Source organism: Silurus meridionalis, chromosome 2, assembly GCF_014805685.1.
Source record: "Silurus meridionalis isolate SWU-2019-XX chromosome 2, ASM1480568v1, whole genome shotgun sequence".
NCBI lineage: Eukaryota > Metazoa > Chordata > Actinopteri > Siluriformes > Siluridae > Silurus > Silurus meridionalis.
This window is the reverse complement of record NC_060885.1, coordinates 21,528,710-21,547,153: the sequence shown is the minus strand read 5'-3', so window position 1 is coordinate 21,547,153 and position 18,444 is coordinate 21,528,710. Positions and strand designations below refer to the sequence as shown.

The following is an 18,444-nucleotide window of genomic DNA, read 5'->3' as shown; positions in this document are numbered from 1 at the left end:
TCCATACAGGTCTTCTCCAGATCTTTCAGGTTTTGGGGCTGTCACTGGGCAACATGGAGTTTCATTTCCTCCATAGATTTTCTATTTTGTTCAGGTCTGGAGACTGGTTAGGCCACTCCAGGAACTTGAAATGCTTCCTACGGAGCCACTCCTGCTCTGACTGTGTGTTTGGGGTCATTATCATGCTGGAAGACCCAGCCACGACCCATTTTCAATGCTCTTACAGAGGAAAAAAGGTTGTTGCCCAACGTATCACAATACATGGCCCCATCCACCCTTACTCAATACGCTGCAGTCTTCCTGTCCACTTTGCAGGAAAGTACCCCCAAAACATGATGTTTCCACCCCCATGCTTCACGGTTGGGATGGTGTTTTTGGGATTGTACTCATCCTTCTTCTTCCTCCAAACTCGGCGAGTGGAGTTTATACCAAAAAGTTCTATTTTGGTCTCATCTGAGCACATGACTTTCTCCCATGCCTTCTCCTATGCCTCCTCTGGATCATCCAGATGGTCTTTGGAAAACTTCTGACATGCTGGCTTGAGCAGGGGACCTTGCATGCTGCTGCAGGATTTTAATTCATAAAGGTGTAGCGTGTTTATAATGGTAATTGTTGAGACTGTGGTCCCAGCTCTCTTCGGGTAATTGACCAGGTCCTCTCGTGTAGTTCTAGGCTGATCCTTCACCTTTCTCATGATCATTGATACTCCAAGAGGCGAGATCTTGCATGGAGCCCAAGTCCGATTGACAGTCATCTTGAATTTCTTCCATTTTCTAATAAGTGCACCAACAGTTGTTGCCTTCTCACCAAGCTGTTTGCCTCTTGTCATGAAACCCATCCCAGCCTTGTGCAGGTCTACAATTTTGTCCCTATTGTCCTTAGACAGCTCTTTGGTTTTGCCCATAGTGGAGGTTGGAGTCTAGGATAAGGCCATGATTTGGCCATGATTTGAAATGCTTGCAAATATAAATTGGAAAAAAAAAAAAAGATTAGGTTGGAAGGTGGGCAGGTGTGCCAACATTTGAGGTTAATAGGAATGACAGTGGAACTCTTGTGAAATAATTGAACTTCTCTGTGCACTATAAACAAGAGGTGGGAAGTAACAGAGTACAAATACTTCGTTACTGTACTTAAGTAGATTTTTTTGGTATCAGTACTTTACTCCACTATTTATTTTTCAGACAACTTTTTACTTTTACTCATTACATTTTTACACAAATATCTGTACTTTTTACTTCTTACATTTTCAAAACCGGCTCGTTACTTTAGTTTTAATCCAATGATTTGGTGAAATATAAATTTTTATTTTCACTGTGCACCGATTTCAGCCGAACAACCGATTAACAGTATTAACTAAACTGTATTAACGCTATCAATTCAGCGGCATTTCTGTTTCTACCATTTTTATAAAAAAATATAAATACATAAATAAATAAAAAAATAAATATAAAAGAGGCGAAATTAAAACCTCCAGCAAAACATACACTTATTCACGACGTCCCTTCTTTACTTAGATATAAAATAAATAAATAAACTTCACCGAAAAATTATTGTAATCAGTAAACTTTTGTTTTATTTTTGGCCAAGTCTCAAATCAAACACCAAATCCGCCATGTTTTACACAATTAACCCTCTGGGTGGCGTTTTGTGGGTTTTTCCCTCATAATGGCAACACAAACTTAAATGTACTGTTTGTAAAGATAAAAACAATACATCATTCAAATCTGTAAAATGTCTATGATTATATATATATATATAAAAGCTTCTTGACTTTACTCGAAGAGGTGCACTTTCTTCGGTATCACCTCATTAACTGTCCGTGTGGAAACATAGCAAAGGCTCTTAATGATGTCCACACGTCTCTGCACTGTTATAGCCTTTATATTTAATCACTGTACATATGCTTACATATATATCACATGCTGTAAATATAATACATATTTATCAGCACTATTTGCATGATTGCTACTTTTTGCACTTCTGGTAGATGCCAAACTGCATTTTGTTGCTGTGTACCTGTACTATGCAATGACAATAAAATTCAATCAATCAATCAATCTATCTATCTATCTATCTATCTATCTATCTATCTATCTATCTATCTATCTATCTATCTATCTATCTATCTATCTATCTAATATTAATATGATGTGAGGTCCAGTTAACAGCTAAAACAGGTAGAAGTAATAACTACTTTTTACTTAAGTACATGTCGGAGCCAAGACTTCTTTACTTTCACTTAAGTAAAAATGTATAATCAGTACTTCAACTTTTACCCGAGTATTTTAAAACATGAGTATCTGTACTTCTACTTAAGTAATGGATGTGTGTACTTTTGCCACCTCTGACTATAAACACTGTACATGTGAACACGTATGCTTTCCTGAGCAGGCTAACAATAAGGGCATTACCAGAGGGCTAATAAATATGCTGTCATTGCATTTTTGAAAGATCAGCTTTGTCAGCTTTTTCCACGTGCACGATTACTTCAACTGCACCTGCCCCGTTTTTATGAATTCCTTAGTTTGTTGCTGCTTTAAGAAACAACCCGAGCGTCCTATTGGCTGGATTGAGCACGTGACCATATGACCGTATGACGTCTATGTAAATATTCCGGAAACTGTTTGTGAGATGTGCGAGCGCTCTGGGTTTTGGGTTAGACGAGAAGAAAGGCCGTGTAAAAAGAATCATTATGGCGACGTGACATATAATTTTGTGGTCTACAATGTGAGGTAAGGTAATGTCAAGCTTCTTTTATTAACGGCGTACGTGTGAACAGACCGTGGCCTGGGTTCCAGTCAGTAACAGTAGCTGTACAGCTCAGGAGCTAAACTGGTAGCTAGCTTGGTACTAGCTCAACTCGTCAGTTCATACACTGCTGCTCGGGACACACATTACACTTAATACATTATGTGTGGATTCTCAATTTAAATATAAAATCGTGCTTTTTTAAAGCAAAGGCTTTGCTTGAGGATTGAATGACGAGAAGTATGTAGTTGGCATTGAAAAGATGGAAATAAATGTGTGTATGATATTGAGTGGGTTCATGGTTTAATCGGATTACACGCAGTCACATCAAGCAACTTGGACTACTACACGATACAAAACTTAGGAGTTTTGGGGTTTGTTTGCATTGGATAGTATTGTGGACAAGCTTGCTGATGCGATTGACAGACTTGCAAACAAACAAACTGGCGCAACACCACATCAGTGCATTGCTCCTATACTGTTCTGATCCTCAGCACAATGACAACAACAGTTACCATCATTTGCACACACCATTTTCCATAATCTAGATGCAAGCAGGACATACTGATCCTTAAACTTTAAGCGTAATACTCCTGATTCGTTTCGAAATCTGTCCGGTAAACACATTTTTGTCATGTGATGAATCATGTACATTTTGCACACTGCATACCTGCTAAATCTGTCTGAGCATGCCCAGCTTTTATTATTAGAGTAACCTTCAGCAATCCTTTGACAGCACCTTAATTATTCATTGGAATGCAGAGACAAAGTAATGTTATTCTTTACACATCAGATGTTTTCAAGTTTTACATACACCGATCAGGCATAACGTTATGTCCACCTGCTTAACATTGTGTTGCCAAAACAGTCCTGAGCATTCACAATGTGGTCTTCATCTATCTCGCTTGAACGCTTGCCCATTTTTTTTTGTTTCTAACACAGCAACTTTAAGGACAAAATATTCACTTGTTGCCTGATGTATCTCACTCACTAACAGGTGCCATGATGAAGAGATAATCAGTGATATTCACTTTACTGGTCATAATGTCAAAATGTCAATGTGTTGCCTGATTGGTGTACGTTGGCCTATGAACACTAGTGCTACAATAACACTGTCACTTTCAAAACATGTTGACGTCACCCGCGCATGTGGAATTCGGATACTTTGTTTTCCCCCTTTAAAGCATTGAATCCTTTCAAACCTTTTCGTTTTGCACAAAGCTGTCTGTCGCTGCTCGTAGATAAATATGCTTTCTTTTTCATACACTTATTTCTGATAGTCTCTCATTCCCGTTCAAACGTTAACAGGTTTGCACTACATCTTCATTTAGGATTATATAAAAAATCGTCACAACAAGTCTCATTTGCAAAGTCAAAACTTTGTCATGGCCTCGGTCTCTTTCGTTTCCCACATGACCAACTCCGGATGCAAATGTTTCTTTTATGCATGAACTACTGATGCACTACTGAGACACAAATAAGTGCTTTAGCATTTTTATGGAGAATCATATGTAAAAGGTTGATGCTCATTAATTAAATGCACCCTTTAATGAAATCTGTCCAGCACAAGTACGGTGATGGTCAAAAGTGTGGAAACACCTAGTCTATCATTTTTAAGAAACACTTGCATGTTTCTTTTGATTATATGCATAAGCAACATACTAGGTCATTTAATTAATTCAGATTTACTTTGAACAAAATTATATAATTGTACAGATGTTGCACTTTGTTTTTAGTGGAAAAATCCGACTTTAGCATGAAAAACAGATGTACACACTCTTGGCATCTGAAAACATTCAGCTGAAGTACTTTGCCATGCCTTTTGTAAAACTTGTTCTTCACTAGTTGGAGATTTCTTTCTGAAAGTGTGATACAGTTCACCCCAGAGCAGTTTAATAGGATTTAGGTGCAGTGACTGGGAAGCCCATTGTATGATGGATAACACTCCAACGGTCTTTTTTTCTTCTTCTAAACAATGCTGTAAAATCTCGTATTTTGGTAAAGTTCGTTCCAATGAGCCGCATCCAGATGGAATTGTGTGGCATTTAAGTGAGGAATGGTAGCCATGTTGGTACAGTAATGCTTTTACCTGGCATATGTTTCTGTCTTTCAATGTGCCAAAACAACCTCAAACTATTAAACTAACAGTCTGCTAACATCATCTCTCCTGTTTTCCGTCTTACACAAGTTCTTCTGTTAGAGACAAAAAAATTAAGATTTCTTTCAGTCATTATTCACTGTCCAATTTTTGTGTGTTTTTGCCTTTTATGTCCTTTGTTGTATATAAACAAAAGGAACATGCATGTGTCTCAAAACCCAGAAAAACTGGGTGTTTCCACACTTTCATCAGACACTGTACATGTGAAAAAGTGGATGTTCTCAAGATACATCTGGAGTACAAACTGTGTTTTGTACAAATTGTGGAAACTGACAAAAACGTTTGACATTTATAATTATGTAACGTGTTTACATGCCACTGTAAGTACCTGAAATGAACTTGGTTTGGATTAAGGAGGATATTAAACTACTGGTATGTCTTAGATTTCTCTAAAGTCACATGGCTGAGAACTTGCAACTCTTCTGGTGCAACACTTTCCTGCATCTGTTTCTTCTTCTTTAATATGTCACATAGAAGATTCTTGCTTGCACCATTAACAGTTCCATTATATAACATCTTTACAAAATGGCCTCAACAGGACTTGTGGACCACACTGTACTAAAGTCACTAGCAGCACATAGTGACAGGAGTTGTGGTATTGTATGAAGAAGTCAGGCGTGTCAGTGAAGTATGTGAGGGTGGTGCAGGACATGTATGAGAACAGTGTAAAAGCAGTGAAGTGTGCAGTATGAACGACAGACTGGTTTAAGGTGGAGGTTGGACTGCATCAAGGATCGTCTCTAAGCCCTTTGCTGTTTGCATTGGTGATGGACAGGTTGATGGACGAGGTCAGACAGGAGTCTCTGTGGACTATGATGTTTGCAGATTATATTGTGATTTGTGGTGAGAGTAGGGAGCAGGTTGAGAAGAGCATGGAGAGGTGGAGGTACGCGCTGGAGAGAAGGGGAATAAAAGTCAGTAGGAGTAAGACAGAGTACATCTGTGTGAATAAGAGGGAGGGCAGTGGAGTGGTGCAGTTGCAGAGAGAAGAGGTGGAGAAGATGGAGGAGTTCAGGTACCTGGGGTCAACAGTGCAAAGTAATGGAGAGTGTGTTGGAGAAGTGAAGAAAAGAATGCAGGCAGGGTGGAGTGGGTGGAGAAGAGTGATAGCAGGAGTGATCTGTGATAGAAGAGTATCTGTGAGAGTGAAAGGGAAAGTTTATAGGACTGTGGTGAGACCTGCGATGTTGTATGGTTTAGAGACAGTGGCATTGAGTAAAAGACAGGTGATGGAGCTGGAGGTAGCAGAGCTGAACATGTTGAGGTTTTTGTTGGGAGTGACGAGAATGAACAGGATTATGGGTAGAACAATGCTGAGGATGGAGCTGCCAGGAAGAGGGAAAAGAGGAAGGACAAGGAGAAGGTTTATGGATGTAGTGAGGGAAGACATGCATGTGGTTGGTTTGAAAGAGACAGATGTAGAGGACAGCGGGGTATGGAGATGGATGAGCCACTGTGGCGACCCCTAATGGGAGAAGCCGAAAGAAGAAGAAGAAGACTGATTTATTATGGCTATTATTATCCTTTTATTATTTGTATTACAAGACTCCTAATCAACTCAGCTTATGTGAAAAGACTCTGTTACTCTCAGCAATCTTTTAATAGAATGATATTAATGAGTCAAACAATGATTACAATTATCATGAGCCCAAAACTTTCTTTTCAACTACTTGAAAAAAAAAACACAAATAAGGACACGGGGGTTGTGGTGAGTTCGAGTCAGAAGTTTCTTCCATCATTTATTCCTCTCAAACCGATGCTGAACTCTATGTTGGTGCCAAGTAGATACCAGCAAGCACCAATCAAAACAAGTTCAAAACAGAGTTTGCGCTCGACTCTGATTGGTGGATTGCTGCGTTTTCGACCAGGTTTTATCCACTCAAATAAAAAGGAACAACTGATTTCTCAAAATGTATTTGAGTAAAAAGTACGATATTTGACTTTGAAATGTAGTGAGTTACAGTAAAAGTCTCCACAAATGCAAATACTATAGTAAAATTACAGATAGACGAAAAAGCTACTTAAGTACAGTAACGAATTACATTTACTTGCTTACTGTCCATCACTGATAATCATGAAATATGTCACGTTCACTTTTCTGACAGACTGTAGCTTTATCCCAGTTACACAATCTGACAAGAAGCAGCTGATTTATTGTTATTCACACATTTACACACAGTCACCTAGGGGCTATTAATCTTAGTGGGTTTTCCTCAGGGTTGTCAAAAGTATTATTATCATTATTATTATTATTATTATTATTATTAATTGTAATTGTTTCATTTACAGCATCCTCTAACCATGGATAACATGCCAAACAGAAGTCTGGCTAATAGTATTAATGAATTGGATACGTACCTCAGCCAACACAATTCCAACTTTGTGTGGCTGCTTGTGGGTGAGTTCCTCAAAAATTTCTACTAATTTCCTACAATGTTCATGTAAAAATGCCTCTATTGGTCCCTTGTTTGTACCTAAAACTTGATTTCTGAAAGAGACAGTAGTCGTCTCACTCAATAAATAATTCTGCTTTGCTTTTACAGCCACGATTCTGTCTTGTGGATGGATTATATATTTGACGTACTACAACTCCCGTAACATCGGACTCATTCTCACGCTTATCCTCAACCGACTCTACAAAAATGGATACATACACATCGGTAATTAATAGTATTTCTATGCGGAAGAAACACCTTGATCGATAGACGAAGCCGAGAGTCATGCTGTGGTGTATTTCTCATTTGTACTTGCAGGCTCGTTCTCCTTTTCTGTCCTCTCTGGGAAGATCATGTTCCGGGACGTGTACTTCATCAACGAGGACATGTCAATTAGGTACGCACGCAATACTTGGTAATACCTGTAGGTTTTCTTTGAGAGGTCTCCTGCTGGGTTCACACTGTGCAAGTTCGACCACGATTTCTTCATCAGAGGCAAATCTTTAAAATCCTCAAAATGTTCTAGAATCCGAAGCTGAAATCTGTAGTCTTTGATCGCTGGTTTGCTTGTCAATCTAAGAAGCAATAGGAGCGACGCAGTCAGCACGATAACTTCGAACCACTTTAGGAAAAAAAACGTGGGAACACGTTCAGGGGACATTACAGCAAGAAGAGCGACTTATTGAGTTATGGAGGGAAAAGCAAGTGTTTGTGGGACGTTTTATAATTATCAAGGCATGTAACAAACGAATCGTTTTTCGTTGCCGCTAGATACAGTTAGCAAGAGGACGCGGGTCCTGAATGCACCACGGATTGATGATGTAAAACTAGTCTTTTTTTTTTTTTTTTTTTTTTTTTTTAAAACTTGTACAGTCTGACATAATGACAAATTTTAGATCCTATAGTGTGACACAGGGGTCATGTTCGTACACAAAGGACTGTTTAAAATGGCAAATAAAGACTTGAATATTAATGCAAACATTTTTATTTATTATTATTTATTTTCCCAGAATTCAAGATGGCTTCCTTATATTCCGCTGGTGGAAGATGTACAACCCTAAACAGAAGCAGCACGGTAAAAGAAGTACCAGCATAAAAATCGTCTCTGCTCCTGTTATATTCATGTCGAATGAGCAATATTTTTCATTTATTTATTCATTTTTCATATTGTAAAGACCCAAAGGCCGAGACACGGCTGTACATAACCGTTAACAGCTTTGAGTTCCACGTTTACAACCGTACAGATGTGTACGCAAGGCTGCAGGATATGTTCGGCTTGGAACCCACTCTCGTTCCACCTTGCCGAGACGGAGAGAAGGGCGGAGAGGAGCGAAATAAAACGCTTGACAGGTAACATTACAATCTCTCATCTGTAAGGTGAAGGAATGAATGGTGCAAATACTTTGACCTGATTTACTTGGTGGACTTTATTTATTTATTTATTTTTGTGTTTCTGTATTGTAAATATTAACGTATAGATGACGGGTTTGAGAATTATGTACTGTAGCTCTATGATTCATGACTGTAATGCATTTTTTATTTTATTTTTAAAGTGTTAATATCAAAGCAGAATCCCAGGACCCATCTTCATCCTGGAGGTCCTTAATACCAGTCATAAAAGTCAACATCAGTACAGTGAGTACAGCCATGTCTCATGTTTTTTTTTTTTTCTTTCTTTTCCCAATTCATTTTCATCTAGGACAGTAAAGTGTGGGCACTTTACAGACAGCAATATAACCTGTCACCCAATTCAATTTTGGCCTTCCGGTAAATGTAGCATTATGTAAGCGCATTCACACACAATGCGTATTGGTTTTAATTGTCTGTAAATAGGCCAGGGTTAAAATAGCTTCTCGTGTTCCCGCTTTTGCATTATTGAGAATACGCACGCATCCAGTGCGAGCTGGTGTATATGTGTTCTCTGCGCCACCGCCCCTGTCTCTACAATGAAATGCATCGATGTCGGGTTCATTATTTTGGCATCCACATTATTGTTTGGTCAATTTGAAATTTGACAAATATTTCTTAATGTTTCAAGGCATATTATTTTTGGGAAAAAAGACAACAGTGCCACCTAATATAGATGGTCCCTGAGTAAATTATTAACAAATTACAGTATACAACCTCATACTGATCACCATTCTTTAAGACACGTGGCTACGCTAGGCCATGTCTTGAATTCTGGAAATGTACAGAAAAAAGCCTCCAGGCAATAAAAATGCAAAAGACTGCAATTTGTGTTCGTGTCTGTTAATGTCCATTTGATACCTTAGTGGATTTGTTACTCAGTGTGAAGACTTAAGGCATTTGTTATTCCCTAACGTATTTGATTATGTATTGATGTATTAATTAGGTACCAGACACTGTGCCACTTATCATGCTCCCATTCTAAAATTGGAAAATGCTTTGTGTAACCCCACCAATATGGTATTCTAATAGTAATGTTCCCTCTTTTTTTTTTTCCGTCTTCCTTACTCAATCAGGGTCGGGTGGCATTTGGGAATCTTCACCTTCCTCAGACTATGTGTATGAACTTTGACGATGCCTTCCTGACTTATGCCACCAAGCCTCCCAGCAGTCATCTGGATCAGTTCATGCACATAGTAAAAGGCTCTCTGGAGAACGTGCGTGTGATGCTGGTGCCTAATTCCAGATATCTTGGTCAACAAAACGATGAGTGAGTTTTCTTTGTAGACCAGTTGTTTTTCGGTGATATCTTTTAGCTTCTTTCGCCAGCATGAAGGATTAATAATCAGAGGAACTTTTACTTGTTTAATGTCATATTGTCCTCATAAGTATGATTTTTACAGCTGTTCATTTGCAACTTATTGAATTTTATGGTCAGACATTGTTTATTAAAATTATGATATTAAGTGTATATTATAAATCAAAATCATGGTTCAGTTCAGTACAGTCAGGGGGAAGAAATGCAAAACCTAAAATTGCTTGTTTTTATTTATTTAATTATGTATTATTATTAACATTCATTAAAATAAACAGTTTGAATTTTTTTTACATTTATACAATGTTTTATATTTGTCTACTTATTTCAGCATATTTTAACAAATGTCTTCATTCCTTTCATCCTTCGTTCATTCCCTCTCTAAATATGTGGAATTGTCAGGATTTTCTCCTTTTCAGAAGGTGGACATAAAACGGTAAAGAATCCATAGCGGTAGCTTGTCATGACGATTTTGCACATGCGCGAAACCAAATCCGAGTTTTACTACAAATCTTATTTCCGCCACAGAGACACTGCGCTAACTCTACTTTCTTTTTTATACCCCTGGCATTGTTGTGTATGTTTTCAAGTTTATTGACACTGTGCTTAAACTGCAAGGTGGAGACTAAACAATCTTGCGGTCCGCCACTTAAAACATTCCTGAGAGGAATAAAGAATTGAACTATGTTTGGTATGTGGAAAAGGATTGCATTCGGTATACGTTTGCACCGAACCGAAAGCCCTGTAGCGAAACTGTTCCACCCTGAGTATATTATTTATCTAATATATTTATTATAGGTTTTATTTTATGTGGACTTGATGTTGAATGAGCCCTAGTTTATAATTATTGCTTATTTTTTCCAGGCCACCTAGACTCATGGGAGAGGGATTTGTAGTAATGCAGTCAAATGATGTGGACATTTATTACTACCAGGATCAACCAGGTTTGTGTGTGTGTTTTTATTTTTCCTTCAAAATGTTTTATTGCAGCGTTTGTTTATAGGCAACACCCACTGACTTATTTCTGCTTATTTTGCAGAACAATGGAAGAGTATTTATTGTAAGTGCTGCTGTGCGTAATTTTCATGTACATCTAACGTCTACAGGTCTAGTCCCTGAAGAGCTGGAGAATGGGGATGCAGATGCTTCTTCAGAGGGCACTAAGCTGCAGGATCTGCCTCCATGCTGGGGCCTAGATATCGTGTGTGGGAAAGGAACAGACTTTAACTATGGCCCGTGGGCAGACCGACAGAGGTCTATAAACACACTAATGCATTTGCGCAATGAAATACTTGAACACATTATCAGTACGCCTCATAAATGTTCTCTCGTTTCCGTCACCACAGGGACAGCCTTTGGAAGTTCTTCCTGCCTGCAGATTATCAGCCGATGAAAGTGAGCGATGTTCCCACACCAGGAAAGCCCAGACAGATACTGGCCTTTGAACTCCGAATGAACATAATAGCAGATGCAACCATAGACCTACTGTTCACCAAGAACAGGGTACAATTTCTCCTTTCTGCTGTTTTTGTCCCTCTTTGTCAGAGGAAATCGGGCTGCTTATTCATCTTATTTGATTTTCTAGGAGACAAACGCCATTCATGTCAACGTCGGCGCAGGTTCATACTTGGAGGTCAACATCCCTATGACTGTAGGCGAGGACGGTATAAATCATTTTTATTTGATCTAAAAGTTTTTGTCTAGCCAGATAACCTCCTGAATCCTTGAGATTGAATTGTTTCAGACTGACTGACGGGATTTATCATTTTAATCAATCTTTATTTCTCTCTCGCTCTCTTTCGCTCTCTTTCGCTCTCTCTCTGTCTCAGGTTATTCTCCCACTGTTAAAGGTCAGTTACTGCATGTGGACACCACAAGCAGCATGCAATACAGGACTCTGCTGGAGGCGGAGATGCTGGCTGTGAGTTTGCACTCGGAGGCTGTGTGTGTCTCTATATGCGTATGAGAAAGAGCGAGCAAAGTATAAATGTACGTTTTTTTTTGCCTGTTTAGTTCCATGTGATAGCCAGTTACCCACGGGTGTGGAATATGCCTCAGTCATGGCAGTGTGAGATCGAGGTGTACAAAGCCACTTACCATTTCATCTATGCTCAGAAGAACTTTTTTACTGGTAAACCTATTTTTTTTTTTGGCTGATGATCAAATGCATGAAAATGAATCTCTTTCTCGTGTCTTACTTTATGGCCACCAATCAGGCATAACATTATGACCACCTGCGTAATATAGTGTTTGGTCCCCCTTCTGCTGCCAAAACAGTCCTGTCCTTTTGAGCATTAACAGCATCAACCTCTTCAGCAATTGTTGGATCGGACCACACAGGCCAGCCTTTGTTCCCCACGTGCATCAGTGAGCCTTGGCAACTGTTCCCGGTTCACAAGACCAGGAACAACCCACAAGAGCTGCAGATTTAGAGATGCTCTGATCCAGTCGTCTAGCCATAACAATTTGATCCTCGTCAAACTCGATCAAATCCTTACGCTTGCCCGTTTTTCCTGCTTCCCACACATTAAATTTGAGGTCAAAATGTTCACTTGCTGCCTGATATATCTGACATACTAACAGGTGCCATGATGAAGAGATAATGAGTGATATTTAATGTTATAAGGTCATAATGTTTTGCCTGATCGGTGTATAAGTTTAAATGCAGATTGTTCATAAATTTCTTTCATTCCGTGCAGATCTGATCCAAGATTGGGCCAGTGACAGTGAGCCAGATATCTACTCATTTGTTCCTTATTCCTGGAAGTTCAAAATGCTTTTTCACCAGTTTGAGATGATATGGGCTGCCAATCAGCATAACTGGATCGACTGTTCCACCAAACAGCAGGAGAATGGTGAGGAAGATCTGCTGGCTGTAATGGTGCCAGAGCTCTGACAAGCTGAATTAACAAAAGAAAAAGAAAAAAACTTTCTTCACATTTTATAGATAATTCTAACACACTTAAATTCACTTTACCTGCTAACAAGCTGAAATACTTCAGGCTTAATACTTGATTTTTCAACATGCCGGATGCACGTCCGATTTATCAGCTCACGTTTTGAGGTTTTTTCCCCCCCCTTTCTTCCTTAACGTCTCCAGTGTATCTCGCTGCCTGTGGAGAAACGCTGATCATTGACTTCACTTTACCTTTCCACGAGTTCGTTCCTGTCACCTGTAACACGCGTTTCTGTTTAAGAGTGAGTATATGCATATGTGTATTGTTGCTTGTGATTTGTGTTTTCATCAAGAAGTTTTTTTTTTCAACTACGGTTGTCCAATTTCAGGCTGAAGATACGGACATGCGACTCTGTTTACCTGACTGCCACCCCAGTCGATACCCTTTGCTCACGCTTGCAAAAGACTATCAGCAGACAAAGGCTATGCCAGACAATGGCATGCCACCAGAGGCCCAATGGGCTCCGAAGAACAACAATGCTCGCTGGAGAAATATGACCCAGGCCAAGTATGGACACTCTTTGTTTCTTTTCCTTCTTCTCGTCATCCATTCATTGTTGCATTATTGAGTTTCTGAATTTTGTTTAGGGCTGGATGGATCGACTGCTGGAGTGTGCCAAATTTCATGCTCATTATAGACTACACCTGGCATCCCATTTACCCACAGAAGTCTGATGAGCAGCTCAAACGGTCATGTAAGTTCATTCATAATGCAAGTTAGTAAATCACAGAGTGCTTTCAGGTGCTGAGTCGCATGGTTGCATTTTTGTAAAGACCTCTAGATGTTTCAGATGCGTAACAGGGTATAACGGTACACGTTGTCCTGCCGAACTGTTTCGGGGCAATCCTTGCATTACAATGCAGTCCTTTTTACGTTCGGAACAAGAGTTAAAATCTGCGTTTCATAATAACGTATTAAGTGGTGGATCACAAGTTTGTTTACTCTCCGCCGCGCACTTTGAACGCAGTGTTACTGTTTTTATTTATTTATTTATTTATTTTTATCATTATTAAACTTAAAAAACATACACCACAATGGCAGGGGTATAAAAAAAAAAAAAAAGGAACTAGATTTAGCGTCACTGTGGCGATTCAGTCTCAAGCTATATTTTGTTTTGCATTCCCCCTAACTGTACATACCGATCCGTGATTTTTTTTTGTACCGTTACACCCCTAACGTGTAATATCATAACATAATGATAATTAATATAACTACTTCATATTTGTATGCGTTCATCATTTCCATATCTGTATCTGAATTAAACATCTGGATATGATCAGACTAAAAAAAGTCATTTTCTGTATGTGAAGTTTCAGAGATAGAGGAGTCTATACTGTCAGCCTTGCGCCCCCCGCAGCGCCCCCCCTGCGTTCCTCCTCCTCGTGTACCATCTGACCCCAGCCTGCTGCCCCCGGACCGGCTGCATGTGGAGATGGAACTCAGTCCTGACTCCCACATCATCTTATATGGACCTTTGCTCAGAGCTCTGCTGTCCATCAAGGTGTGCTTTTTTTTTTTTTTTTTTATTTTTATTAGAACACCTATTAGCTTTGGGAGGATGCTGATGTATTATGTCGCATAATGCTGTGGCTAAACCGATTGTATCGTCAATTGTAACATCTGCATGCACACAGTCCAAATTAAAAATGTTTTTATTTTTTTTATACACCTTAGGAAAATTATTTTGGTGAAGATGACATGTACACAGACTTTGAGGAATCTTTGTCCAGCCCTGTATTAAGCTCTTGTTCTTCCTCATCTGGCTGGACTGGAGTGGGTCTGGAGTACAGCGGCCACAAAGACGCACCCAATCCTCTCTCGCTCCGTCCCTGGGACATCACTGTGCTCATAAACGTCCACAAGATCCATGGAAGGCTTCCGACTGTCAGTAAAAGACCTGTATGCCAGATGTAACCCTTTAATTAAACCCTGTATCTTGTGTAGTAATGCATATTTGTCTTTACCTCTCAGCATTGCAGCAGTGACAGTATAGATGGTCCGACAGGGTATCTGGAGCGTGTGTGTTTTGAGATGAAGAAAGGCTACAAGGAAACCCTGTTGCAGCTCATCTTCTCTCCTCTCCATGTCTTTGTTAGCGACAGCTACCAGGTTGAAAAGATTTCACTGTAGTGAAGTGAATGTCATTGTTGTTTAATATGCGTTTTTCTTTTTCTTTTTCTAATAATTTCTACCATTTTGGCTCCTTCTTTTTAACGGTGTAGCGTCCCTCTGTGGATGGAGTGTTGAGTGACGGGCATCTAAGTCTCTCAGGCCTGCAGATGCGAGCCCATGCAATGTTTTCGGCTGAAGGCTTACCAGCAGGCAGTGACACACTTGAGTATGCCTGGCTCATTGACGTCCAAGCCGGGGCTCTAACAGGCAAAGTCACTGTTCCACAGGTGGGTTGTATTCAGAAATGTGTTCAGCCACACTATCTAGATATGAAATAAAATGATTGAACGTCACGAGTGGTCGCTTTTGCATTTCAGTGTGCCAGTTTGCTGGAATGGGGGCAGACGTTTTTATTTCATGTGGTTTCCCGTGAGTTCCAGCTGGAACAGCCTAAACTCTCTGTCACCTGTCAGCATGGAGTGGACCAGAGAACCTGTGATGCCAAGGTAGAACTTCAGAGTCTGTCCCTTCTAACTCTTATGCCTGAGTGTTCCATGTGTAAATATATAAACTCACTGAAGTATTTGGGTCTTATTTCTGTAGTATGCAGCCTTGCCTGGCCCTTGCCGAACATCTGAAGAGTTGAAGTATACCATGACCCGGCTATCAGTAGATGGAGCCCAGGTTTTCATTGTCGAACATGGCTGCGCAGCCAACATCAAGGTCTGTTTCTCTCTCTCTCTCTCTCTCTCTCTCTCTCTCTCTCTCTCTCTGTGTGTGTGTGTGTGTGTGTGTGTGTGTGTGTGTGTGTGCGCATATAAAGTAGTTCCTCAGTTATGAGTTTTTCCACTTACGATCTTTTTCTCTATTTTTTGACTAGCGATACAGCAAAATTGTCGAAATATTTTTGAAACATTTTAATATAATATTTATATATATATATATATATATATATATATATATATATATATATATATATTATAGCTGTTAAATGAATTAGGGCAAATGAGACTTAATAGCTACATGAAGTCTTTTAGGTTTTTTGAGGCATATAAATAAGTAACAAGTAGCACTAGAATAAAGCAGTATGAATGTAAGTGGCACGTTAATGTAAAAAGGTGTGTTTTTCCAGACTGGTACATTGCGGTTGGCGAACTGTAACTTGCACACGGCTGCAGTAGGGGAGGGCATCAGCGCAGCTCTTCAGGACGTTGTTATTGCTCAGTTGATTGAGCAGCAGGAAGCAGTGAGATTAGGCCTGCCTCCACCTCTTTTACGACGATCCAATTGGCTTGAGGCTGGCTCTGTGACATTTAACCTCATCACTGCTGATGTAGCTTTGGCTGCTGACCATCCAATCAAATATGAGGTGCAGAGACACTTCCTGGAGCACCATGACATGAAAACGAAAAGGTGCTTTACCATTATCCAGTAAATATTTTACACATGTGTTCTGAATATAAGGTTCATCTGGGTGTTAATGGTTTCCTTTAATGTAAATTTATGTTTACAGGCTATGGTTCTTGTGGCCAGAGGAGAAGTATAAGCGAAGCAGGAACCGGTGCGGCTGTTTGGGTGGATGCCGTTTTTTTGGCGGTTCGACTCGTAATTTGGACTTTTTCCGATTGGAGGAAATCACCCCTTCATCGAGCTCTGCCTTTTCGAATGCCAGCAGTGAGACCGATATGAGCTATGGACAATCACTGTTACAGCCTGGGGAGTGGATAATCACAAAGGAGACACCGAAACTTCCAGATAGTCCGTTTTTTTTTTTACTTTTTCTTTCTAATATAATTTGTTATATATATTTTTTATTTATTTATTTTTACATAGAAGTTAATTGTTACTTGATTGCTTTTTTTTTTTTGCAGCTAAATCTGTCAGTGTGCGGAGGGATGTGTGTTCCCCTGCTCCACTGGCTGAGTTGGAGAGACGTAGCCAGCAGCTGAGTCTACAGGTTCCTCAACGTTCTCACAGCTCTGCCTCTTCCTCAGAGGATAACTCCTCTTCTAGTGCTGCTCTGCCACTACTGGCAGGTGAACGAGAAAGCCCTTCTCCCTGTGCAGAGTTGAGTATGGCACACACATACACAATGAGCATGTAATTGCATGCGGCTAATTTGTAGATTGAGGTTAGTTAATGTTAGTTAATGCTAGTGGGGAACAATATTTTTTGGCTGATGCTATACATTGTTCTATACTGCTATTAGAGTATTTAACCATGAGACTTACTAGCAGCTGCTAAATGCTTTTACAATATTACTGGCAAACATAACAGTATCCTATAGGATTTTTAATGCATTATGCAGTATAATATTTTTTCTTTCTTGTTTTCCTATGATTTCGACATGAAAGTTGTTTTCTCGTTATCGTGACTTAATTATGTGGTGATCTCGACATAAACCATCTGTGAAAACAATGGTCTGTTGTAGGATATTTTTTCCAATGTTGTCTATTTGTGGGTATGCATTTGCAGATTAATGACTGTGACGACCGATGGCCCTGTCTCTGAAGGCCCTCCGCTGCAGTCTCCTCTCCGGTCACCCCTCAAGCGTCAGTCATTTGTCCAGTCCACTCGCCTCGGTAGCACCAAAAGCCTATCGGCTGCTGTCTTTACAGAGAAGGCTCCACCCCCAGCCGGTGTACAGTTTAGCAGCGAAGTGTCTCGGAGTGACGAGAACGTTTTGGACTCGCCACGCCAGCGCCGTAGCTATGGCTCTTTCCCTTTTACCCCTTCAGCAGATTCCAACACGTTCCATCAGTACCGCTCGGTCGACTCTTCGATGTCCGTCGCCGATAGCGAGGCCTACTTCAGCGCAAATGAGGACTTTGATCCAATCAGTAGCGACGAGGGACCGGGCACATACCCAGGAAGGAAACGCAGGCGAAGACAGCAAGGGCAGCTTCATATCGAACACAGTCACGCCTCTATATATCACAGTGTCGAAGGACCACTATCGGTGGCAGATCCCCGCCCACCTTTATTGCCTAGCCACACCTCTCAGGCATCTTTTGTCTCTGCACTTGGATTGGAGGAAGAGGGTTCCATGGAAACCGAGAAAGCAGAGTCGGGCATCCTAACAACTCAGCCCCATCTAATGGCTTGTTATCATAATTATCTGGCACATTATCACGTGTCCAACTGGTCTGTCAAGCAGCCCACCAATAAGAGAACGTCAAAGTCATCCCTACACCGTCCTCTTGACCTGGATACGCCGACTAGCGAAGAAAGTTCTGCTTCCTCTGATCATTTGTCCATTCCTACTTTTAAGGTTCGTATGTAGGACTGCGCTTTCTAGGGTTTTTATTTGAT

At 40.1% G+C, this 18,444-nt stretch overlaps 1 protein-coding gene across 1 annotated transcript in view; it reads left to right on the top strand.

Annotated features, from left to right (window-relative positions):
• The first annotated feature begins 2,610 nt into the window (after positions 1-2,610).
• The window catches only part of kiaa1109 (KIAA1109 ortholog), a 53,694-nt gene continuing 37,860 nt past the window's right edge, over positions 2,611-18,444 (top strand). The window contains 28 exon segments of the mRNA XM_046869276.1: positions 2,611-2,732; positions 7,196-7,304; positions 7,450-7,566; positions 7,660-7,738; positions 8,352-8,416; positions 8,517-8,691; positions 8,895-8,976; positions 9,825-10,018; positions 10,928-11,007; positions 11,170-11,317; positions 11,410-11,566; positions 11,649-11,727; positions 11,893-11,984; positions 12,077-12,194; positions 12,763-12,918; positions 13,164-13,261; positions 13,349-13,527; positions 13,608-13,714; positions 14,331-14,521; positions 14,695-14,904; positions 14,992-15,129; positions 15,243-15,419; positions 15,510-15,638; positions 15,736-15,855; positions 16,265-16,545; positions 16,646-16,890; positions 17,004-17,199; positions 17,608-18,403. Coding sequence (XP_046725232.1) covers positions 7,208-7,304; positions 7,450-7,566; positions 7,660-7,738; positions 8,352-8,416; positions 8,517-8,691; positions 8,895-8,976; positions 9,825-10,018; positions 10,928-11,007; positions 11,170-11,317; positions 11,410-11,566; positions 11,649-11,727; positions 11,893-11,984; positions 12,077-12,194; positions 12,763-12,918; positions 13,164-13,261; positions 13,349-13,527; positions 13,608-13,714; positions 14,331-14,521; positions 14,695-14,904; positions 14,992-15,129; positions 15,243-15,419; positions 15,510-15,638; positions 15,736-15,855; positions 16,265-16,545; positions 16,646-16,890; positions 17,004-17,199; positions 17,608-18,403 — 4,506 coding nt within the window. The 5' untranslated portion in view covers positions 2,611-2,732; positions 7,196-7,207.